The sequence below is a fragment of the Passer montanus genome, unplaced genomic scaffold, assembly GCF_014805655.1.
Source record: "Passer montanus isolate IOZ18808 unplaced genomic scaffold, ASM1480565v1 scaffold82, whole genome shotgun sequence".
In the NCBI taxonomy this organism is placed as follows: domain Eukaryota; kingdom Metazoa; phylum Chordata; class Aves; order Passeriformes; family Passeridae; genus Passer; species Passer montanus.
The window spans coordinates 2,108,707-2,133,692 of NW_024373479.1; the positions used below are offsets into that span (position 1 = coordinate 2,108,707).

The 24,986-nt window shown below is 40.0% G+C and overlaps 1 protein-coding gene across 1 annotated transcript; it reads right to left on the bottom strand.

Annotated features, from left to right (window-relative positions):
• Positions 1-1,024: 1,024 nt before the first annotated feature.
• Positions 1,025-21,544, bottom strand: HIF1A (hypoxia inducible factor 1 subunit alpha). Its single transcript, XM_039733016.1, has 15 exons — positions 21,525-21,544; positions 20,740-20,930; positions 19,670-19,815; positions 19,491-19,575; positions 16,134-16,246; positions 14,886-15,088; positions 13,164-13,270; positions 12,833-12,980; positions 11,702-11,922; positions 11,237-11,517; positions 10,603-10,725; positions 10,006-10,382; positions 9,027-9,135; positions 6,230-6,356; positions 1,025-6,068 (listed from the first exon to the last, which is right to left on the bottom strand). The coding sequence occupies exons 1-15, from the start codon at positions 21,527-21,529 to the stop codon at positions 5,917-5,919; spliced, it is 2,388 nt and encodes a 795-aa protein (XP_039588950.1). The 5' UTR covers positions 21,530-21,544; the 3' UTR covers positions 1,025-5,916.
• Positions 21,545-24,986: the final 3,442 nt, after the last annotated feature.

Sequence of the window (24,986 nt, forward strand, 5' to 3'; positions counted from 1 at the left end):
ATCAGCTGTGTTTTCAGGGCTCCTTCAGATTATTCATTAGTATATTTTAATACAATTAATGCCTTCAAATTAAAAAAAATAAATAACTAGCTAATGTAAGGAAGAGTGTGCTAGTTACTGTATCTTCTTCATACTCAACTGCTAAACAAAAGGATGAAATCCTATTTGCTCTATTAATTCCTAGTTTATAAGTTGCAATTTAAAAGCCATTTATCCTGCACTGATATAAATAATGGGGTTTTCCAGGTGCATATGGCACAAGTCTTTTTTTTAATACTTTATATGATTGCATTAGAACACATTTTCAAGTTGAAAATATGAAAATAAATCATGAATATATTTTATTAAATGGCTTATTCCACCTCTGGTATGTACAAACCCATTGCTAGTAACAGGATCATACTCTACTGGTGCAAGCCTCCTGCTTTCACACTTCCAACAAGCACAAACATTGCAAAAGCTTTTGAATCTGTGCAGGAGTGGCATTGATTTAACGGGACAGCAAGTCACCAGTTCTTGTCGAGCCATTTGTGTGCACTGACAGCAACTGAGATCACCTGGAGACACGGCCGTGGATTCAAATGAGCTTGTGTTTGTTACTAAGGGCATTCCTGGTGTGATTAACCAAAGAGGCTTCATAAATGTCCTCTGTCCCTTTAGCTCTGCAGCTCTTGCTCTCTCTTTGGCTTCCTCCAGGAAAAGCTACACCATCCCCATATCCAACTTGTTAAATTGTATGTTTGACCTCTTTTGTTCTCTGCTTAACTCAGTGGGATAACCACATGTGAATAGCATTCAGCTTATATATAAATATTATCTAGTTACATAATATTTAGTATAAAATGTATGTTTTTGGGGACCGTGACCATATCTACTTGATGCCCAAGTTTCTGACAGCAGGCATTAAAGTTTCAAACCTGCAAGGAGTTTGTTACTCTGCACAGTGGTTTAGTTCACTTCAAAGTCACCTCCACTTTTTACAATAGGGAAAAGGGACGGACAGAAAGATCACAAATGTCACAAATTAGAAACAAACCCTCTCTTTTATTGAATTTTATACTGGTACACAATCAAAAAGAAATACAGTCACAAGTACGTCAAAATGTTTCAAGAGAAATATCAATTGCAATACGTTGTACTTGGTTCCAAAAAAGAATTCCATTAAAATATACCACTTCTTCATGAGAGAATACTGCTATTATTCACAAAATCTACTGTACTGTATAAATCCAGCAGCAAACTCTTTAACTTTTTGGTAACTTGCTCAAGGTAAACAGGGAAGCAGAAGAAAAATGATAATTCAGTTCTAGAATTTGGATCAAAAATCACAGTCCTCCAGAACGGAGCTTTTCAGGGAGTTCAGTCATAATGGTATTTTTAATGAAAGCTGGATACCCAACTCGTGTGGAATTCCTATGAAAATGGACTTCCTACAAAGTCCTGGTGGCCTGTGAGGTGTCTATTTTCATGCTGGACAGTTACAGTTTGAGTAACGTGCCTGAGTGCAGTGACATTGGAGTGAGATCGTGCTCAGGGCAGGAGCAGGGCAGCAGTGGGGAGGGGACAGATGGCTGACCTGGGGCCTGGCCAGCCCGGCTGACAGGGGCAGGGTGCTCCCAGATCCCACTGTCAGCAAAGGTTCACTCAGCAGTCTAACAGGGGAGAACACTTGCCAACAGATACTGCCTTTAGCTGCCAGTGCTCAGCTGTTTAATTAAACAGCTCTTTAAGTAATGAAACATTACTATTAAATATGCAGTAGTTTAACCTGTAATCATCAGAATTACCTGACCCAACAGCTGTATTTCATTGGAAGCAGAGCTGATCATTTCATCCAAACTAAGCTTTGAAGTCCTTAAAACCCTCATCAGTGTTATGTGTAAATGGTTCTTTTGGGCCCTAATCTGTGATTCTTTAATTCAGTAATTGCTTTGGGAGAGTTTACTGTGTCTACACAGATACTATTAAGTTTTGTTTCTCAGGTAAGTTGTTTCCATTTCATCCAAAGGTTTTCAAAGGTCACCAAAGTCCAAGCCAGTCTCACTAGGTGGGACAAAGGTGTGTTAGCAAGAGGTACTTTGGACTTCAGGCTACGTTCATTTACTCATATCTTGCACCCAAGATAAGTTACTGCACACCCTATTTAAGTGATTTCTGGGGAGTTACAGCTGTAGTTAACTTTAACTACTTTCAGGTAAAGGAAGGAATTATGTCACCATAAATACTAGTTTAAAAATTCCTTTAACAAATCATCACTGTTGATAAAAACATCAATAAAATCTCAGTACAATCAGCAATTGTACTGAGCCCTGAAGAAGGCATGGCTTGACTACTGGTGTAGTCAGGAAAACCTGGAAGGTAACTGTTATTTCTCCTCAGTTTACCATTTTCACATAATTAGCATGTTCTAGACACAAGAGAAGATACTGTATTTATCCACAATTTCTTTGTTGCAACAAAGAATAAATCACAGAATTATTTGGGTGGGAAGGGACCTTAAAACCTACCTAGTTCCAACCCCCTGCCATGGTCAGGGACACCTTTCACTATCCCAGGTTGCTCCAAGCCCCATCCAACCTGGCCTTGAACACTTCCAGGGCTGGGTTCTCCACAGCTGCTCTGGGAAACCTGTGCCAGTGTCTCACCACCCTCACAGTCATTAATTTCATCATAATTTCTAATACGGTGTCTCAACATTTTAAAAAGGAAGAAAGTTGGTAAACAAAGCATGCAAAATCACTAAAATACTTAGAAAGTTATTTATTCTAGAAGTTTGTACTCCAAATTAGCTCTAGAATCAGACTGTGTGTTCCTGGAGTCTAAAGGGACCAAAACCAAAAAGTTTACTGGGGAGGAAAAAAAGTAAAACAGAAAAAAAAGCAACTGAAAGGTGAACTAGGTTTGTAAACTGACATCTGCATTTAGCAAAGCTCTTACAAGGCCGGAGCAATTACTGCTCCTTTTCTGTGCCTTATTCAGTGTCTTTAGGAGGCTTGGGGAGATTCTGTTAGGTTATTTTTCCCCTACATTAAACCAATACAGCTACAGCAGTTCATCACAGTAATCAAAATATTATTATTATTATGCATAGTAAATGTTGTTATTAGGCATAGTAAAAAAATTAGAATTTAGATTTTTAGATGAAGCATGGCTCAATTAAATCTACAGCTGCTGTTACTAAGATCAGGGATGATCAAGGACAAGGGTGGATGGGGCAACCTGATCTCATGGAATGCCCATGACAGGGGTGTGGGAACAAGATGATCTTTAAAGTCCCTTCCAAGCCATTCTCTGACTCCAGTGGGCTCATGACCATAAATCATATGGGGCACTTCAGTCTTCCTTCTCTTTTTAACATAGTCTGAAAAGTTTCTGCCCTCTTAGTGCACTGAAGAGGACCTGACAGATCCAAACATGTCAGGCTCCTCCCAGATACGGCCAAGAGAGCAGCAGAACACCTCTGACCTGTCTCTTGGAAGTGCAAAAGGAAAACCCCCCCAGGCCAGCTTAAAGTTTGGTGGGGCAGTTCAAAAGCAGAATCAAGCTGCACTTTTCACCTGCCTGCAAGACTCTCCCAGAAGCACCACATCAATCCATGAAGAGCTTGAAGCAGGAGGGATGCCCTGAACAGCAGGGGCTTAACCCAACTTCACTATTTAAACCTCCTAACTGCTGACAGAGAAAGAAATGTCATAGAAAGAATGTCAGCCCAGACACAGCAGGCAGGGAGGAGCTCTGCTGTTTTTAGCCATTAAAAATGCATTAAAAATGTTCACTAGTAAAAATGTTCTCTGCATGAAACTTCACCTGGCTGCCCCTACCGTCTCCTGTCTGTGCAGCTTCTACTCACAACTTTAACAAGTGTGCAACTATCTTCTGCTGCCAGTGCCTTGTTTTTTGTTAATAGTGTCCTTTTAGTTTCATAGAGTTGTGGCAGTTTGGAAAGTGCTCCTTTCAGTGAAACAGTAATTTTAGAGAACAGGTTACGCTTACATACTGTGACATAGATTTCAAAACAGTGCAAGGAAACCAAGAAGTTTACAACATAAAACCAAAGTAACTCCTGTGACACTCCACAATTGATTACTTATATTGAGATAAGTTTTGTAAAAATAGTTTGGAGAATGCACAGAATATCTTGACCATATTTACACAACACAGGGTTACCAGTAGCACTGTGTTTTATGACAGCAAAATGAGGAAAGTCACTGGGTGAACAGCACAAAAACGTGGAACAAGTTTCATCAAGTACCAGCTTACTTTTTTTGTCATGGAATTTTGTGATAGAAACCCATCTCAGATCAATCATGCCTGTGAATTTTACTTTTTCCTGCTTTCCTGTGTTACCTTGATAAAGCTTCCAGAGACAAGCCTTTCAGCTGTTCCTAAAGGTGAATTCTTTCTGCTCTAAAGTAAAACAAAGATGCTGCCTCCTCGCTGCCAGGTTTGCTCACTGCTGTGATTACAGGTTGAGAAGTGTAACGTCTTTGGCGAGTGGTAGTACAACACTGTCTGGGAGACTTCAGTACTGAACAGGCTCAAAGAATGAATGCAGAGATGTTACAATCAAAATAAGGAAGCAGTAGTTTCCAATCAACTCTAAGTTAAAAAGGGAACACGGATGAACAATAACCACTAACAAAAATATAAATTATCTCATTTCTCTCAGATAACACACTCCCCAAGGGGGCCTGGTCCACATATAGTTTATTGATGTAAGAAAACAATACAGTTAGTGTTAGATCCAACCACAAAGAGCAAAAAGAATGAGTGAATGAAGGTTTTGTACAGTACATATAGGAAAATAAGATGTTTGTGACAACTATATATTTCTAAATAAAAAGGCTTCTAAATATATTCAAGTTATTGAAATCTACATGAAAACATATGGATGTTAATAGCAACAAGGTGCATAAAACCAAAACATCAAAATATTGAGCAACTCAATGATGTACTAGATAAAGGTTTGCTAACAATGCAAGATGTTTTACAATCTGCTTGAAATATCACCTATACCACACAGGGTAAGCTGAACATTTAGATTTAAGATCATACACAATATTAGCATTAACTTCAACAACTACAGGCAGGGATTTTTTTTTTTTAAGCTGGCAAAGTGACTACTTCAAGAACATCAAACTTTCTCTAAATTGAGAACGTATCCAAAGAAAATGCTGCTAGCCCTTTCCAGATAAAGCCTTTCCTTTGACTAACCACACCCACTGAAGTCAAAAGCATAAGACAGCATTTGAGAACAATTTATATTACAACGTGACTAAAATAATGACATAATCCAGGTTTAAACATGTTTTCATAGGCAAACAAAAGATTCTTCTTAAAAACTAGTTTTTATAAATGCAGGATATATTGCATGAGGAACTGCTGGTATTTTTTAAGAAAATATATTGTGCGATTGTGGCTACAATGCACCGCTGCAAAGCATTGTTGTTTCTTATAAAAACTATTAACATAAAAAAATTACTTGAACATAAAGAGTAAGAGAGCACAAGTCTTCCAACTACCTATGAAAAGCAGGATGGAAGTATTGCCAGTTTTTCCTGTGTTGACATTTTACTAATGATAAGTTTTGGTGACCAACTCCCCAGCCAAAAAATAAATATTTTTTTTAATCAGGTGCATATTTCAAAGCTGCTATTGCAAGTGTGTTTTAAATGTAATGGACTTAAAAGTGTATGTACCAAAGAATTATAAAAATGCACTAGAGTTTGAGTTATTGTTACATAAAGAACATATTAAAAAGACTGTCAAAATAAGTAGAAAGGGGATCAAAACTGAACTAACTGAATTAGTGCAGTACTGTAGCCAGGCTTCTAAAATCAGATATAGAAAATATAAATAGACTGCTTTAGGTGATGATTCACCAGTGTCCAAAAAAGGAGCAAGTTTTGTGAAAGCTCAGTTAACTTGATCCAGAGCTCTGAGCAGTTCTTCCCCCTGTAGCAGGTTTCTGTTGCCCTGTATGGGAGCGTTTACTTCGCAGTCGTAACTCGTGAGTTGGGGGAGTCCACTCTCATCCATCGACTGCCCTAGAAGTTTACTTGCTATGTCTAAAGAGGGAGGGGAAGGAGAAAAAGTGCACTTTATTCACCATGCTTAACCTCTCCTAGAGCTGTTCACAAGGAGCTATGTGTGGATAGCTTTTTGGAGGCTCTGTTGTCTTTCACACAGCCCCCTCCACCCCCTCTGCCTAGGAAAGGAAGATACCAACCAGTTGATAGTAGAATGATTGTCTTTTGCTCCACTCCACTCTGACTATTTGTTTTGCATCCCTTTACACGTTTCCAAGCAAGTGATGCATTTCCTCCACGGTCACCTGTCTGCTGGAATAAAGACCCCTGGAAAGAAATAAAATTAATCTTCTTTAGTGAATATTGTATTTTTGTAATCCTCCATGTCCCTCTTCCAAATTAACAGTTCATGTCACTAAGTACTAATATGGCATTGTTACAATTTAAAGTGGATTTTGTTCAGAATTTGGGGAGAAATATATTTCCAAGTACACTAACTTGAATTTAACAGAAAACTGAATCAAGTTTCAAGACCTGACTTCCCTCAGAGAAAACAATTACAAAATCCTGGTTATCATCAGTTACCAGGCTGAAGATTAGCGGGTACATGTACACAAACACACCCATTTAATTACCACTGCTCTGGGGTGAGTAAGCATCAGGTTTTCACTGGAGTCTCTAATGGCTTTCTGCACTGGAATTAATAGTGTAGGCAGGAGTGTCAGGAACCTCAGTAGGTCGATTCTATCTGCACATTTAGGATGTAAATTCTGCTTGCACTCCAGTTATTGCCACCAAGCCACCTGACCCAAGCCCTGTGGAAAATGCAGTCCTACACCAGTCTAGTGCAGATATGGCTCCTTAGCATATTGTTTTGACAGCAGAACAGAAGATATGGAGATTAGGAAGCTGTAAGGGCTTCATATGATTGGGATAAGGAAGAAGAAGCTGCCACTGAAACAGATGGGATGGAAAGAAAAAGCACCATCTTAGTATCAAGTCTGCTGGCAAAAGTACTTGAATCTGCAAAGTTTGGTCTTGTTAGTGATACTGACTGCTGCAAAAAGAGGAGAAGGTATTTCACAACACTGCCATTATCCTCAAAATAGTGAAGAACATATGTTTTCAGGTTATAAAACACCTGTGGAAGTCAAGGGAGCAGCTGTATACTAGAAGTTATAGTTAACTCAGAGCTGCAGTTCACAGTGAAATCACTCACCTACATTGCTGCTGCTTATTTTTTATCAAGAAAGCATTCCAGCCCTACATGTCAAGAAAGATATGGCTTGTAACTGTTCCAGTGTAATGAGTTATATATTATAACCTCACTATAACACAATATTTTATAATCTTACTATATCTTGTCCTTGTCTAATTCTCCTGTTTTCTAGAAAGCTAAAGTAATATTTCACTTTAGTTTATTTAGCTTATCTTCACTTATTGTCACTCTCTGCAAAATAGACCCCACTTCCCTAGAGCTAAAATGTTCTGGCAAGTGTTTGTACAACCCCAGAACAGCATGTATTGTAAGCCTGGATTTAACATCATTTTTCTGCTGCTTGTGTGAAAGGCCTGTATATCCTCCCAGAAATCCATTGTGGAGAGAGAAGCAAAACAACAAAGGCACTTCTTAAAATAACTCCACTAAGACCCAGTTCATGGAAATTCAGCTTCTGACTCTGAGAAACCATCAAAATATTTTAATACTTGTCAGATACAGACAAAAGGAAATGTTTAGCAAAAGATGAAGTCTGAAGCTGGAAACATTAAACTGGCACTAAGCACAGAAGCCTGAACACTATTCCAGCAGTTAACACTGAACTGCTTGTGTTCTGTGCATTTCGTAACATTCCATTCTGTTTTGAATATTTTATCAGCAACACTATGAGCTGTAGCACCTCTGCATGAGAAAAGGGCAGTGGAAGGCAATAACATTTCTTGCAGAGCTGTGAATTCTTACAGGGCTTCTGGAAGCAGCAGGACAACATGCATGGAAGTGCAAAGCATTTAGCAAATGAAAACAACCACATAGAAATGGCATAGAAAAATGAATTTGTCTTATGCCCAGACTAGAATGCTAGGACAGGAGTAAGGAGAGTTCAGAGGAAAAATAATCCTGCACTGTAAAATATGGTAGATGACTACAACGAGGAGGTGGCCCAGTAGAGAAACAAAGCTCAAAGGCTACATTGCAGTAGAGGAACTAAGACGCCTTAAAACTTGACAAGTGGGAATTTGCAGTGAAGATGAGAGAGAGCAGTGTGCAATGGCAAAGCTCAAGGTTTCAAAATACTGAGAAGTGACAGTGAGAGACAAAGATTATGGAGAGAAGGTACCCTTGCAGAAAATAACAAGCTGGACAACCCCCAATCAAGTGACACAAATCTAGGACTAGCTACAAAAATTTCTTTTGAATAGCTGGGACAGATGAGGATGAGCTATCCCAAGTGCCCACACTAATACTAGAGAGAGCATGCATGAAAGGGAGTGGCAGTAATAGACATTAGCTAGGTTATTATAGGAGCTCTCTTCCCTCACAAATCAGATGGTCTTGATATCTGATTAAGTAAAGGAATCTCAGATCCAATGGAAAAATAAAAGCATAGGAAGAAGCATAAGAACACTAATCTTCAGTGTTGACAAATATGAAAAGTGAGTTTGAATTCAAAAGTTAAATAAATACAGCAATTACACATTTAAATGTGGTGTCTTACATTTGTGCATATTCTACTAAAGAAACACATATGTTCACAGAAGAGTATCTTCTACCTAATCAAGAAATGCACATGGGTGTAGAGGGCACTTTTGAAAAGTTGACAGTAAAAGATGGAGTATCTGCATATATATATATTTATATTAAAATTTCACTATCAATCATCTCTCATCCCAAGATTCCACTGTTTACCAACAGCTTAACTCAGGAGTCTGCACTGATGCCTCATTTCAGAAATTGCAAGGTTAAAAGTGAATATTTTAAAATTGTAAAGCAAAACTCACAATTCCAACTGCCTGAAAAAGTGAACCATCATGTTCCATTTTTCGTTTTCTCTGAGCATTATGCAAAGCTAGCATCTTTGGATTTAGTTCTTCATCCAGTGCAGTAGATCTAAGAAAAATTGATTCAGGCTGTTAAGACGTTTCTACTTTCCTCGAGCCATTCTTCTTTCGTGGACACTTTTATATACAACATCACAGAACTGAATTTATGAACTCCACTACTTTTCGTTCATAAATTGACTCATTTCAACAATCATTTTCTATGAGCATAACAAATGTTAGCCTTTAATCTTGCTGTGAAGCTCAGAATGAGTTTTAACAAAAATTTTTAAATCTGCAGAAAAAAAAGCATAAAAGTTCAGCAGTTCACTATCAACAGAAAAAAGGGAAGGAAGGGTGAGGGAAAGTCTATTCTGAATATTTCTATGTACAGATAAATATTTTAGGTATCACAAATCTCATGTTTGATTTAATATAGTTTTCTATAGTGATAAATATGTATTACAGGCACCACAGAACATCACAAAACACATTCAGTTTGAAAAGCAATACCTATTGCTTGTAGATATCTGTAAATCTGGTATCTGTAGCACAGACTGTAGTTACCTCTTACGTCTAACACAGTGGACAAGGAAAGCACCAGAAACATTGTGTGGGTGTAGCTACCTAAATTGCCTACTGCATTTTTATAAAGGCTGCACATCAGGTACAAGAGTGGAACAGAATTTTTACAGTAGCTGGCTTTTACATGAGGTGCTTAGGTAAAAGCTACCATGAAATTACCTTTAGGGGAATTTACTATTAAAAAAGGACTCAAATGAGTCCTTTTTTAATAGTAAATTCCTCTAAAGGTAATTTAAATGTCCAAATTTAAACGTCTCAATTTCTACTCTGAAGAACGCTGAGGATGAACACACAACAGAATTTATACCTAATTCCTTGAACACACACCAGAGCTTAAGCTGCACTTTTGAAATACCTTTCATTCAGAGTGACTGTTAGCAAGCTGGGTGCTCCCGGAGAAGGCTTTTCCACCTGCTCCCCCGTTGCCTTCCCTGCCCTGATGGGAGAGGCGGTTCGGCTCCTGCTGGCGTAGGGCGAGCCGGGGGCGCTGCCGGCCTCGGGGCCGCCGCGCGCGGGCGAGGACGGGACCCGGGCGGGCTTCAGCTCCTCCGGCCTGGCCTCCTCCGGGCTGCCCGCCGCTGCCGGGCCCTGCTGGAACAGCGGCACGCTGCCTGCACTCTGCGAGCTGGGGGAGCTGCTCTCCAGCGGGGACAGCTGGTCGAAGGAGCGCAGCTGGAAGTCGTCATCCATCGGGATGTAAGGAGCCAACATCTCTAAATCTAAATCGGTTTCCTGGAATGGACAAGAGGGAGAACTTAGCAGTGTGGAAGAAACCTCAGTTATCACTTCATCAAGGCTTTTCCTTTTACCAAATCCTTACAATTTTTTTGTATTTTACATTTTAATCAAAATATTACATGAAAAGGGAAGGAGGTGCCTGAAAATATTCTAAAAAGGAAAAGAAGTACACTCAGAATAAGATGATAAAGAATTTTAAGTTACTGTACATTACCTGAGTAGAGAATGGATTTTTCGCTTCTGTATCTATGGCAAAGAGTTTCTCCACCAATTCCAGTTTGAATTCACTGGCCATATCATTATCCACATCAAAGCAGTAGTCGTTGGGACTACTGGGCTGTGAAAACATTTTTAACATAGTTTTAGGTTTCTGTCACTGCATCACTTGGCATTGTTACCTACAGATTCTCTACAGAATGTTCTAATGTAGAAACTAATCCCAAGCTGTAGCTGCACAAAATTAAAATGAGAAAGGAAAACATTTACATTTACCTGTATACACTCAAATTTACCCCACCAGGGAAGCACTTGTTTAACTGAAACCTGGAAGTAGCCTCTACAGTAATTCACTGCAAATACTTTGCTGTTTAGGGAAGTTGTATCTGAACCAAAAAGATCAATCCCAAGCTCTCCTTATTTCTGTGAGATAGTATTACATACATTTGCAAGAATCACTTTAATTAAAAGATATGACAATTTATCGGTTTCCTCAGATCATGGTGTGAGCTTAAGTCATAAGGTAGAAATAATTCAATTCCTGTCCTGGCTGCATCCTTAACCAGATCTGCCCCACAAGCCCCAACAGCACATCCATTCTAATGACAGCATATACAAATTACAAAACTCACCTCAGGTGAACTTTGGCTGGTACTTGCATCAGAAGGGCTGGTTGGTTGTTCTTGCACCTGAGGCATGGTAAAAGAAAGTTCGAGTGGCTCTGTGTTTGGCTCCAGCTTTGATACAACTTCTCTATTGAGTGCAGGATCAGCATTGCTACGAAGTGGCTTTGTAGTTTCAGAGGCAGGTAGTGGGGACATTGCCATATTTATATTCTGCAATTTCTCACTGGATGAGGGGAGCATTACATCGTTATACAAAGGAACTTCATCACATTGTTGTTCATCAGACTCTATAAAAATTAAAAGAAACCATCAACCTAAGTAACAGTACTGTGTGTGTCTATGGACCTCATTAAATTGAAACAGCAGCTGAAATACCACTGGGCAAGTGGTACTGGGAGGTTATTTTATGAAATCTACTATAAAAAGTAACTTTGCTAATTAACATGCTCTCCAATTTAAACACACACCCACCATTACTGCTGAAATCTAGAGAGATAATTGTGTCTCCAGCAGCTGGGGCTAGCACAGTTAAAGCATCTGGTTCCTGTTTAAGTTTTTCAAATAGGCTGTTGGTATCATCCAGGTCATCTTTACTGAATATTTTGGTCATTTTCATGTCAGGAGATTCCACTGGTTTCAGCATACACTCAGTTTGTCCAAGGGAAAAAATTAAGTCCTTCTGAACAATTCCACTGTCAGACAGAGAAGAAGATGACTGTTAAAGAACAGCTAAAAAGAATAAGTTCTGGCCTAGTAGTTTTGTAGGTTGAAACCCACCCACTCTCCCCACCCAAAAACCCCAAGCTAAACCAAACAAACACCCTACCACACATTTCCCACATAATTATCAGGATAAGAGCTTTAAGAATTTTTTTTTGTTACTTATTCTTTCCTCAAAAGTAACAGACAAAGCAAGCACTAATTGTGGTGCAATCATAGTAAAAGTAACAAACATAAACATGCTTTTCTGAAAGCATTGAAAAAGGAAAAGATTTTTTTAAAAGGGGAAAAAGTTAGATATTTCCTAAACTACTTTTCTTTGTTTTAAATGAATGTGCAATATCTTGATAGACTTATATTGGGACATTCACTGAAGTTTTGAAAAACTAATTTAGGACTATTAGACATTTGCAGAAGAACAGCCAACCAGTCTGGCCTCAGCTGAAGCTTTCAACTAAAAGAGGAGTTCTAAGGAATAAAAAGATAGATGGGATTGAGAGTGGCACCACTACTGCTGCTCTGACTCCATGACAAAGTTATTGGTGGAATTAACTGCTCCAGACTTGGGACAAAGACTAGAGAGTTCTCTAGAATGCACACAAATGCTCAAGTGCTTCCAATCATACAGAAGAGGCTGGCTCTACACTCATTTGCCTGCAGAGATCATCTCCTGACATCACTAGACCAAAAAAGCATTTTGCTCTCAAATACAATTTCTAATCCTAGGACTGGCAATATTCTAAGAAAAATTTCACTGGTAGGGAACAATAGCATCCTAACTCAACAGTAGCACCATACTCAGCAGGGGACCAGTGCCATCAGAATCTGACTTGGTCTTCATTAAAAATGATGACAAAGAACACTGAAGTCCACTCAACTTACCTCAACACATAGTTCACACACACTATGCACTGTGGCTGAGAATTCTTAGTGTTGTATATGACAGTTGCTTGAGTTTCAACCCAGACATAGCCACCTTGTTTGGCCAGCATTCTGTACTGTCCTGTTGTCACCTGCCCCTTTGTGAACACTAAAAGCAGAAAGAACACCAGCTTCAATTACAGGCAGAAAACCCCCAGAACTGTTTGAGGTCAGTATTCATTGCAGATCCCTATCTGCAACTAAAAGAAAGCCCTTGTTCTTCTGCTGCTTTCCCCCAGGGCTGTCTCTCATCTCCTGCAGTTTGAGGGCTTTAAATTCAGTTTTCACTTACTGTCATGGTGTGTTTTGGTCAGATGATCAGAATCCAGTGCGTGATAGTACTCATAGATTGAGCGACCCAGGAGCTCCTCTGGCTCATACCCCATCAACTCTGTAATTCTTTAAAACAAAGGAAAAAATGGCTATGTGAAAGCAGACATGGGCTAGCACAAATATCCAAGCATTTGGATGCTTGCACATCCAGAAGAACCTTAAGAATCACTTCCACATATATCAGCAGTAAATTTGGTTTACTGGGACTTCTCATTTTGAAATAAATTGTTATGTTGATGCTTCAAAAGAGAAATTTCAGCAGGCATAGGATTTTACTTCTTACTGAGTATTTATAAATCATGTAGTGGGGATAGGATTAAACAAATCCCCAGTTTTAGACATTTTTGTCTTTTTGCTTCAAGGTAGACCAGCTGGTTACAGACTGGCTTAGGCAAACATGAGAATTTAACAAAATAATAAAGATACTCTTCAACAATTTTAATCCTGCAACTAAAGAGAAATCAGGATTTAGATTTACTCTTCCCACTCAAGCACTGTCTGCTTTTAAGGCAAATGGGATTTTTTTAGTCTCTAGAGGGCAGTGCTAACCAGGGAAGTGCTTGTATTTTGCATCATTCTAGATAAAGAAAGTGACCAAATAAGTACCTTTTGCGTGTACCATTAGTCCTAGAAAAGTTGTTACTGCAGAGGTCAGAAATTACCATGCATCAACATCTTTCTGCATCTAACTGCAACAACTAACTAGAAATTCACTTTTTTTATAAAGGAAATGGGTAGTAGCAAATGATACCAAATTAAAAACAAACAAAAAAAGTGAAATAAACCAACCCCAAATAAAAAAACTTGAGCTATTTCCTTCATTTGCATTTATCAAATTTATCAAGCAAAGTTCCCAGAGGATAGGAAAATCAGTCTGATGTCTGACTACACCCCTGATTTGCACCAGAACACAAAATCTCATTTTTCAACAGCAGATGTATTGCATTAAAAGTACAGCTGAACATCTGGGGTTTTTTTTTGACAGAAGGAAGCAGACACTGATCCCCTGAGGAAGGGACAGAGAGGGAAGCAGTAGCAATAAAATACATCTGACAAGTATTACACACACAACCTTTTCAGTCACCAAAATGCCCCATCTTTGACAAACCTAAAATCCTGCTTTTTCAATGTCTGGAAGAACCTTCTCATTTCAATTTAAATCAGTGCCACTACAGTAAAGACCAATTTGAAGAGGCAGTTAACTGAAGGCAAAGGATTTATTAATAGACTCCTAGAATGGCTTGGGTTGGAAGGCACCTTCAAGACTATCTTGTTCCAAACCCTGCCATGGGGTGCCAACCCACCTTTCACTAGAGCTCAGAGCTCCATCCAGCCTGGCCTGGAACACCTTCAGGGATGGGGTAGCCTCATCTTCTCATCAAGAATTTCTTCCCAATATCTAATCTAAACATGCTCTCTGTCACTTTACAACCATGGTTCTGTCACTATCTGCCTGTATAAAAATCCCTTCTTCCCTTTTGTTATTCCAAAGTGATAACCCTGCATTCTTCTTAGATCTAAAAATCTGGCTTTTAAGACATCCTGATCAGTTAGGAAAAGCCCAAGTATGCCATCAATTCATTGTCAAGATGAATTAAGTTACAGAGGAGGCAATTATTAGCCAACATGTACCAGCCCTTTCAAATGAATGATTTTTTACAGTAGAAATCATATACATTACCTTTCATCACAGTAGGAAAATTTCATATCAAGACTGTGACGACTGAGGAACGTTTTACTGTCCAGGGGGACCTCAATGTTTGATGGGTGAGGAATAGGTTCACAGATCAACACCAGGCAGGTCATGGGAGGCTTTTTGTACCCGCAGTGAGTCTGGTTCCCACACGTATCGTACACACGGATGTGGCCAGTGCAGTGCAGCACCTGCAGGGCAGTTGGGTTTTAGAAAGAAACCAGGTTTGCTCTGTCAGACAACACAATCCTATCTCCACCAGCACACCCAGAGCCAAGTTCTTCCCCACCCCACCCCTCAAGGGATGGCTGGAGGACAGCGGTGTCCTCCTCCTCACCCCCCACATGCTGGGATGGGTTCACAGCCCAACTCCTTCCTCAGCACTGGCTGAAGCAACACCAGAAATTGCTGCATTTCTGTCAACTCTTCTCTCTAGTCACTGCAATGACAATTCTCATGAGCAGCTGCCTCAGCAAAAGGTATCCACAATTTAAATCTGAAAGTTATGGTAATAGTAGAAACCCCCATTTTAGATATTCTGCAGAGCTGATGACAGAGATCAAATACATTCTTCAACAGACAGGAACTTTTGCATTTTGTGGGGTTTTCTTTTAACCATTCTGAAGCAGAAATAGTCCACAGACAGCAGCAAAGAAGTTGTTTGATCCAGAATAATCAAATTCAAATCATAAAAGAGAACTGTGAGCCATAATCCACTGGATACAGTAAAAGGTTACTTTGTCCAGAGGAGAAAATGCATTCACTGCAGAAAGTTATCAGGCTGGCCTCTTTTTGTTCTAACTGTTACAAAGGGAGAGCCAGCAGCTTCAAAAGAATGGCATTGAAGTCCTTCAGAGAGACCTCAACTATCACATTTTCAGTGACAAGTCAAAAGAAATCAGGGATCAGCATAAGTGATGTCAAGTACTTTTTTTCCCAGAGAAGGCTTTATGCAAACATATTTGGTAATTATAATTGTTTGTAAGTAAATGGCCTCTAATTTAAAATGGAAAATTCATTAAAAGAGTTTTGAAAAACTAATTTTAAAACATTGTTTCAGTTACCTCTGTGATGTAGTCAGCATTAAAATTCAGCATACTGAAGCACGATTATTAAATTATAAAGTACTTAGTGAAATTCAAGCTCGTTACATGAAGCAAAAATGTTGAAATACAGTGTTATGACATCTGAAGAGGAAGCTGCCAAACTATGCAAATATTTCTTTGCATTAGTTACCTTCCACGTAGCAGACTTTATATTCACTGTTCTTCCCCTGCTGGTCAGTGTACACTTCATTCTGAGAAAAAAGCTGCGCTCCGTGTTTTGCTCTTTGCCCTTTTTCACAGGACCTAGCAGAAGCAAACAGCAAACCCATTCTTAAAACACTCAGATCATCTTCCAAAGGCATTAAAAAAAACCTCCACAAACATGTTATAGAACTCTAAGGGAAGACCCAAAAAACAAACTAAAAAAGATTCATACACCTAACAGCACTTCTAATAACGGTATTTTTCAGAGCAAGTTTTACTATCAAGTAGATAAAAAAACCCTGAAGTTTCAGAGAGTTCATAGAAAATGGTTTGTGTTGGAAGTGACCTTAAAGAGACCATCTCATTCCAGCCTCCTGCCATGGGCAGGGACACCTTCCACTATCCCAGGCTGCTCCAAGGCCCATCCTGCCAGGGATGGGGCAGCCACAGCTTCTCTGGGCACCCTGTGCCAGGGCCTCAGCACCCTCAGCAGGAAGAATTCCTTCCCAAAAACCACCTAACCCTGCCCTCAGTCAGTGGGAAGCCATTCCCCTTGTCCTGTCACTCCAGGCCCTGGTCCAAAGTCTCTCTCCAAAGTCTCTTGGAGCCTTTTTAGGTATAGGAAGGGACTCAAAGATCTCCCCAGAGCCATTTCTTTTCCAGGGTGAACAATCCCAGCCCTCTCTTAGTCTGTCCTCACAGAAGAGGCTTTTGATGCAGCCTAGTTTTAATAATTTAAAATCAGGTTTGTATTTGTAGCCAACTCCACACTCCCAGATTTCAGGAAAAAGGAGCAGGAAGAAAGAGAGACCAATTGGAAATTTAATATATTTTAAAATTGTGACACAGGACAAGAAAAACATATGTAGAATAAGAAGCCTTGTTGAGGTGGTTTCCACTGAAATGCATCAGTAATTCACTTTGAGGAGGTTCAAACCAAGCACCTTTTGGGCTCATTGCTCTTCAGGACTGCAAGTTTTTCAATTCAAAACTAACAACTCAGCTGTTTATATGTATCCAAGTATTTCCACGGTGATTTACACTCTTGGAGTAAACAGGGACCAAGTTTTTAAACACATTATTAACATTCTTGGGAGCAAAAAAGTTAAGAAACCCTAATACAAATCAACATTTGGCAGCACTTATTTTTTCCTTGCTACCAGCAGGCTTTAAGTTAAGTTTTTACCTGTACAGAGGAGAACCTTGCAGAGTCAATTACTAGTTATGCTATTGTGGGCAAAGAAAATGTAACTGATGCTATCAGGAGAGCTGCAAGAGCTCACAATGTGTGCAAGGAGGAAATGCAGCACCCAGGAGAAGGAGCAGTGGAAGAGCCAGTTTGCTGAGGCTTGCTGAAGAGCAAGGACCAAATCATGGCAGAGGGGGAAGTTTAGAACACGTGAGCTTTCTTCTGATACAAGTTTATACAATAATTTGCTCTCATCCTCCACAGACAATAGTAGCTATGAAATGCTTCATGGTGGCTTGCACTGCAGTTACTGGCTTGACAAAATTAACTAGAAAAATGTTAAAGCCCCTATGCTAACTTGTTTATTGCTTCTAGCAGAGGCAAAGACTAAAAGGCTCAGGCATATTTTATGCTACTTTAGAATTACCTTGATAATGGAGGAAATGGGTGAGAAACTAAAGCAGAATTCACAGAAGCAGCAAAAACATTTAATTCATTAAGTTTCAAGAGTTAAACCAATCTAGAAATTGATAGCTGAAGATCACACAACATTACTGTTACCAAGCCCTAATGCATGAGGCTCTGCTTCGAGAAGCTGCTGTAAAAGATGGAGGAACTTTCAAGTCTGATTCAGCAGCAGACATTATTTTTTAAAATGGCCAGCTTTGAAAGTTTAAAAAGCAGCTTCATAAAATGAGAATGCAGTTCTGTTTCTGCCAATTGCATTTATATTCACTTGCACTTGTACAGTCCCAAAGGGGAATATTTAATACTCAATTCAAAACCAAAATAATTCCACTGATGTAAGAGCTGCAGTAGAAGGCAACCTGGGAATACTAATAAATATAAAAATGTACTATTACTACTGTAATTTAGACTCCTGTCTGCCAACGTCATTTGCAAAACAGCTTTTGTAATAATGGTTTCCAGACATCTGATTCCAGTCTGGCCAATTTAGACATGCTTGAGATGGTTTGCATGAAACTCAGTGATACGACATTTTAAAGAATAAGCTTTTGCAACAAAAGCAGGTTTTTTTACACTGCTTTAGGGAAATTGCTCCCCCACCCCAAGGTGTATTACTGTATTCCAAAGGGGGAGGCAGGGGAGAAGTCCAGTCTAGCCTTAAAAACATACTTCAATTCTAAGGGCAGACAAATTTACAAAATGCTCACAAAATCAAAGTCGGGCTCTTAATGCTAAGGCATCTTATCAGGTCCTTTCCACAGAATTAAACAGGATGACAACAAAAGATTTACACAAGATTTACAGTGCTACAAGAAAACAGAGGTCAGGTTTATTAATTTATCACTATCTGAATTCAGAGTCCATATAAACTTCATTTGATGAAAGAGAAAGTAGAGGTCAGATTTTAGGCTTCTAACTACTGAGTAAAGCAGATTTGTTTGGAAGCATGCAGGCTGCCAAGTCTTTATAACCTTTATCAAATCTTTAGAAGACATAAAAGCTGTAATTCATGGGCAATTGTTAAATTTCAAAGCACACAGCACGTGTAAACACGGTGTTCTGCTCCCAGAGATGGAGAAAAGAAGAGCCAGAAATCTGTGAAACTATACCAATTTCATGCACCAATTGAAAGGTGCAGAGAAGCATCAACCCCAAAGCCCTTTTTGGGTCCATTTAAGTATTCCCAGATCAGTGTCTTGGTGTCCTAAAATTTAAATACACTATCTTTTTTTTTGTCTTGGGTACACCACGACAGATTTCTGGAAGAAAGCATTTGTTCTCAGCTGTCCTGTAAAGGCGAGGCCAGACCAAGACAAATGCACCAACTGAGCTTCTCCATGTCCCTCTACAGCAATTGCTTAAAATCATTTTCATTCAACCTACCTCTGATTTTATTCCTGTAGGCACTTATTCTTTCAACCCTCAAAAACTCCATTTTAGTAATTAATTTTGTTAGATTAAAGAATCCTACTGAAGCCTCATTTCTTCTATAATTAGGATATGGCCAAAACCTTTGGTTATTCCTGTTGTTAGTGTCTCTCAACAAGGTTTAATTTGAGATTTAAGAAATAGAAGCATATTAGCTTTTAAACTCAACACCATTTTCTGGCAGATATCCAACTGTATTAATGCCAACAGAAACCATCCATAACTAAATTAAATTGATTTTTTTTTCTTTCTTCTCACCATTTCTGTGCGTAAGCATTTCCCTCAGCTCCTCGTGGTCACATGGATGAGTGAAATCAAATACACTGTGCCCCGTCAACTCAAACTGCAAAAATGAACAGGTACATGGGTGTTTAACTTCATATACACAAAAATGGAACAGCTTTTTGAAAAGATCTTAGGAAATGTCAGCATTTCACCTGAGTGAGTCCCATACACTTGTTCACGTTTTCAGACATGTAAATCATGTCCCCATCTTCAGACAGAACCATGACAAAGCCATCAAGAGCTTTCAAGTAGAAACAGTTCAGTTCCTTTTCCATTTTGGCTTCTGTCTCCAGCTCACCTGCAAGCAGACACATATTTTTGTTTAAGCAAACCCCAGCCATTCTTCACTTATCAGCAGGAATGACTTCTGGCACCAGTCTGCAAGGAGTCAGTCTTGCAGGCTCATTCAAAACCAGGATAATTCATTTAGATAAATCATCAATTCTTCAAGCTCTAGCAAAGGTATCAGAAATCACAGAAAATCAGAGTGAGGTTAACCCTCTGTGCTGTTATGCAGTAACCACTAAACTTTCCACCTTAAGGAAAGGGCAAAAAAATGTGGCAAAAAAATTATCACCCATCTCAAAAAGGGATTCTAAACTTCTCTCAGGGGCTTTCTGGGAGAGTTCTCCAAGTCTGGCTACTGAAGTCACTCCTCCACACAGCAGAGGCAGACATGCATGAGCACAAATATCAGAATACTGATAGCCATGGCAGGCTATCAGCTACAGGCTACAACCTGACTCAGATATTCCTGCAGAGACAACACATCCTCAGCTGACTTCACCTCCAGAGGAGCACATCACAGAAACACAATTTACAAAACTATTCCTTGCAGTTTACTTTAAGGGGACACAACTATAGTTAGCTCAGTCAACCTTGAGCCAATTACCTACAGTCAAGAAAGCACAGCTGGAACAAACAAGGTTAGAGGAAAAAGAGTTTAAATGAAGGAATCTCACTTTGGGAGAAGGGTCAGATGAGACTGAAAAGGGCATGACAGCTGTGATGAGACAACCAGGATCACCAGAATAGAATGGGAAAAAATGAAATCCATTGAACAGTGGATTTTTCCTGTATCATTGCAAACAGCTGATTTCTACTGTCAGGTCTCCCACCTTCCCAGAGCAAGAACACAGCTAATAACACATCCATCAATTTTACTGCTGACAGGCCTTACAAACAGATTCTTCCTCCAGATCCCTCCCAGATGGTGCCTTACCAGCATCCAGCAGCTTCCTCATGCGCAGGTAGCTGATGGTGAGCCTCATGATGGACGCCTTGTCCAGGTGGGCACTGACAGTGTGGGGCAGGGGCAGCTGGTGGGCCAGCTCGTAGAACACCTCCGACTCCTTGCTCCTCCTGCACCGGGCTGCATCCCTCGACTTCTCTTTCCTGCGTTCAGAGCTAATCCTAGAGAAACAAAGTTTCAGGTTCACACAGGGAAGTGAGCTCTCTGTGTTTGAAACTAAGTTGCCCAGCGGTCAAGTGAACCAGTTGTGGAAGTTGAATAATGTAAAGACTTGGTTTAAAAGTGCAAGTGTAATTCTTTGTATCAACTTCTGCCCCTGTTGGGCTCTGCCAGAACTAAATTCAAACCCCGAGTCTTCCAATGAGACACTTTCTTCCAAAGAGAAGATACTTTCGTCCAATGAGACACTTTCATACTCAGAACCCTTCCAGCTTATCTCATACCTTGAGTGCTGCCTCTTCAGCCTCCAAATCCTGACCCTTCAAGCCCATTCAACAAATCACAGAGGAGTTAATTTCCAGCTCAATGCTCCCACATCATGGATCATGTACATTCTCCAAGTTCTTCCTTTTTACCATCCTTACAAAGCCCATCTAACAGGTCAGATAAGCAAAGGTACTCATTTAACATGAGATATGCTGCTTTTCAAGCAATCCAGAAAGTCCCTTCCCCAAAACCATCTATGATGATTCTATGATTCACTCTTTCTCCAGAAAAGCCCCTTGCAGAGCCTCCCCTGTACTGGAAAACAATACCTCATTCTCCTTCCACTGCCTCTGTAGACCTGCCTCCTCCAGAACACGAGGTAAAGAGCAGCTCACCGAGGGAAAGCACTGAAACAGTTAAGACTGTGAGTAACAGGGAGAATTCCCCCTTTTCCCAACACCCACACCAGGTCACTTCTGCCTTATGCATCTGGTCAGATGAGTTTTGAACTAAACATTTTCACATAGGAGCTCCAAATTTTTCACACATGCAAACAAGAACTCAGTGCTGCTGTGGTCCCTGAGGAAATAAATGAGCTTTTATTTTTAAATGAGCAGTACAAAACCACACACTATTATTGTATTAAAGATTTCTTTTTATGCATTTAAATCTTCTGAAGGCACCCTGTCTTCATTTTGCATTCACCTGAGATATAAAAGGCAGTTGCAGTTTGGGAATTACTTTTTTTCAGATTTCACAAGACTTAAAAGCCATCTACTACCACTGCCAAATTCATGTTGCTAAGTCTGTGGATCTGTGCAAAAGTCCTTTTTAGTTAGCACACATCTTGTGAGAGGCACCACAAATTACAAAGCAAAGCAATTTATGAGCTAATGATCCCTAGGACATAATGAACCAGATTTAAAGAATCAGAGAATGGTTTGGGTGGGAAGTGACCATAAAGATCAACCAGTTTCTACCCCCCTGCCATGAGCAGGGACACCTTCCACTATCCCAGGCTGCTCAGAGCCCCATCCAGCCTGGCCTGGAACAGGAATGGGGCAGCCACAGCTGCTCTGGGCAACCTGTGCCAGGGCCTCACAGCCCTCAGAGTGAAGAGTTTCCTCCCAATATCTGATCTGTATCTCCCCTCTTCAGTGTTAGCAAATACCTACCCAAAAAACATTTTCAGTCCTTTACCTGGTGTGCTACTCACAGTGGCCAAAACCTTGCTTAGTTTGTGCAGAAACACAGGGGTGACAATACCACGCTGGAAGCACAAATGTCTTGACACATGGAAGAAGTTCAATAATCCAAGAAAAAGACAGAATAAGCTATCAGAATCTCTTTTACCAATTTGATAAAACTGTATGCCATCCCCATCACCCTCTCCTCCTACTCCTGCCAGCAGAGAAAAACTATTTCTGTGGAATGAGAAACATTAATGGATTGACATAATAGTAATAAAGATCTTTGGGAAACTAACTTATGGGAATTATAGTTGTAAAAAACTCTGGACATACAACAGTCCCATTGAGTCCTGTGAATATAAGCCCATGTTCCTAAGAAGGGTGGCCTAAAATATCTGACAATATTTCCCCACATTGAAGATTTCTTCACACTGAATTTCCCTATGACAACAGATGTTCCTGTTGTAGTGATGGATATCTTGGTCTGGGAAGCTTGAGGCTCCTGACATACAGGTATATCTGGAAATAGCCATTACGAAAAGTCTGACCTTTAACAATACTGAAAAAATATTTTAGCTATTTAACCTGACTGATTAAATATTTATTACTGAAGACAGGACACAAGCACCTTTTCTCTTGGTGGAAAACTAAGGGTGGAGGGGAAAAAACATCTGGATTCTCTTTGTCCTCCTTCCTGGACCACAGATTTCACTGTAAGTCTATTTTGTCAAAGGTATTTCAAGGTAACTGTCGTGGTTTAACCCCAGCCCACAACTGAGCACCACAAAGCTGTTTGCTCACTACCTGTCCCACCCTCGTGGGATGGGGAGGAAAACTGCAATGAAGGTAAAACCCATGGGTCAACTTAAAAACAGTTTAAAAATTGAAACAAAATAATAATTGCAATGACAAGGGAGACAAATAAAGAAACAAGACTCAAGACAGACAGGTGATGCTCGTTGCTCACCCACCCTCTGACTGATGTCCAGCCTGTCCCAGAGCAGGGACCTGCACCTCCCAGCCAACTCCCCCAGTTTACACCCTGGCCATGACACTCTGTGGTTTGGAATATCTCTTTGGTCAGTCCAGGTCAGCCGTCCTGGCTGTGTCCCCTCCTGCCTTCCTGTGCATCTCCTCACTGGCACAGCACAGGAAACTGAGGAGTCCTTAACTCAGGGGAAGCACTGCACAACAACAGCTGAAACCTCAGTGTGCTGTCAGCATTATTCTCCAAAACACAGCCCTGCACCAACTACTAGGAAGAAAATTAGCTCTGTCCCAGCTGAAACTGTAACAGCAGCTCAAGAAATTCTGTTGCCTTAGACAGATTCACCTTTATACCTTTGATTTTTGTTAGCTACACATTCAAGATCTCTTCATCGGCAAAATGTTCATCCTACAACAAAACTCAGAGAGAATTACTGGAAGTAAATGATTGCCCATCCACCCAGATTCCTGCAGTTTTGTCACTGCTTCCTTTTCAATTGCGAACACTTTAAAGTTAAAACTCCCCTGCTTTGGCAATCAAGCTGAGCATTTCAAGTCCACAGGTTTGTCAGGCTTGTGTGAATCACACAGGGCACTCAAGAGATGAAAATAGACAATAACCTCACAAGTTGGGATTTTGGCCCTTGCATTTTCTTTCTGACAGCCTTATGTTCTTGAAAATATTTTGGGTAGTTTCCAGATTTTTGCCAGGTTTTAGCATCCTTGGCAGCAGCCTTCAGCAGGAACAGTCAAAACTTCTCCCAGCCATTGAATTATTAATTACCAACTGAAACACTGCTCAAATCCAGCCCATAATGCTTTCTGTTAAAAATTAATCCCAGAGTAAGATCATCAAGTGCTGCCAGCTGGAGCTGATGGGCAAAACCCAAGGAAAAAGGGATATTGGAAGCAACCAGTGCTGCCTGAGTGGCAGCATCTCCTCTCCCTTTTACTACGTGTTTCCTTTCTAGAAAGGCTACTACTATAGATAGATGTTTAAACTGTACAGCACAACAGTTGGCTATTTTTAGCTGCTATTTAAACCTAAGCTGTAACCAATCTGAGTAAAACCCAGCCATTTAAATAGGAAGATTAACTACCAGCTTCAAAGAGCGTTTCTTTAATGGATCAAATTAATAGGGAAAAGGTCTTTCACAAATGAGGTTTAATTACCAAGTGAAGTCATTGTTGCCTCAACATTGAAATGCCACCAAACCAAAAAAAAAAAAATTCTTTCCTGTTGCAAGTACTCCAAGCTTTGTTACAATTGCATAAAGTAAATTAAAAACCACACATCAGCATGTATAGCTGCTCACAATTTTCTGTGTAGTCAATTAAATGACACTGAATTCCTGTAAAGAAAACATATTTCCAAAGTGAGCATTCTCCTCACCAGAGGGGAAGGAAAGGGAGCTCAGGGAAGGGGATTTTAAACAGTCAGGTGAAGTGCCACAAAATCAGTTTAAACAAATCATATCACTTCTCTTATCTGTTCTTTTGGAGCTGCCCCTGTGTAAAGCTCATGATCTTCTCAACAGATAGAGCATTCTGCAGAAAAGGAGCCAAGCTCCATTTAAAACAAACCCCAAACTTCAGAGCTGTATTGCAGCCTTC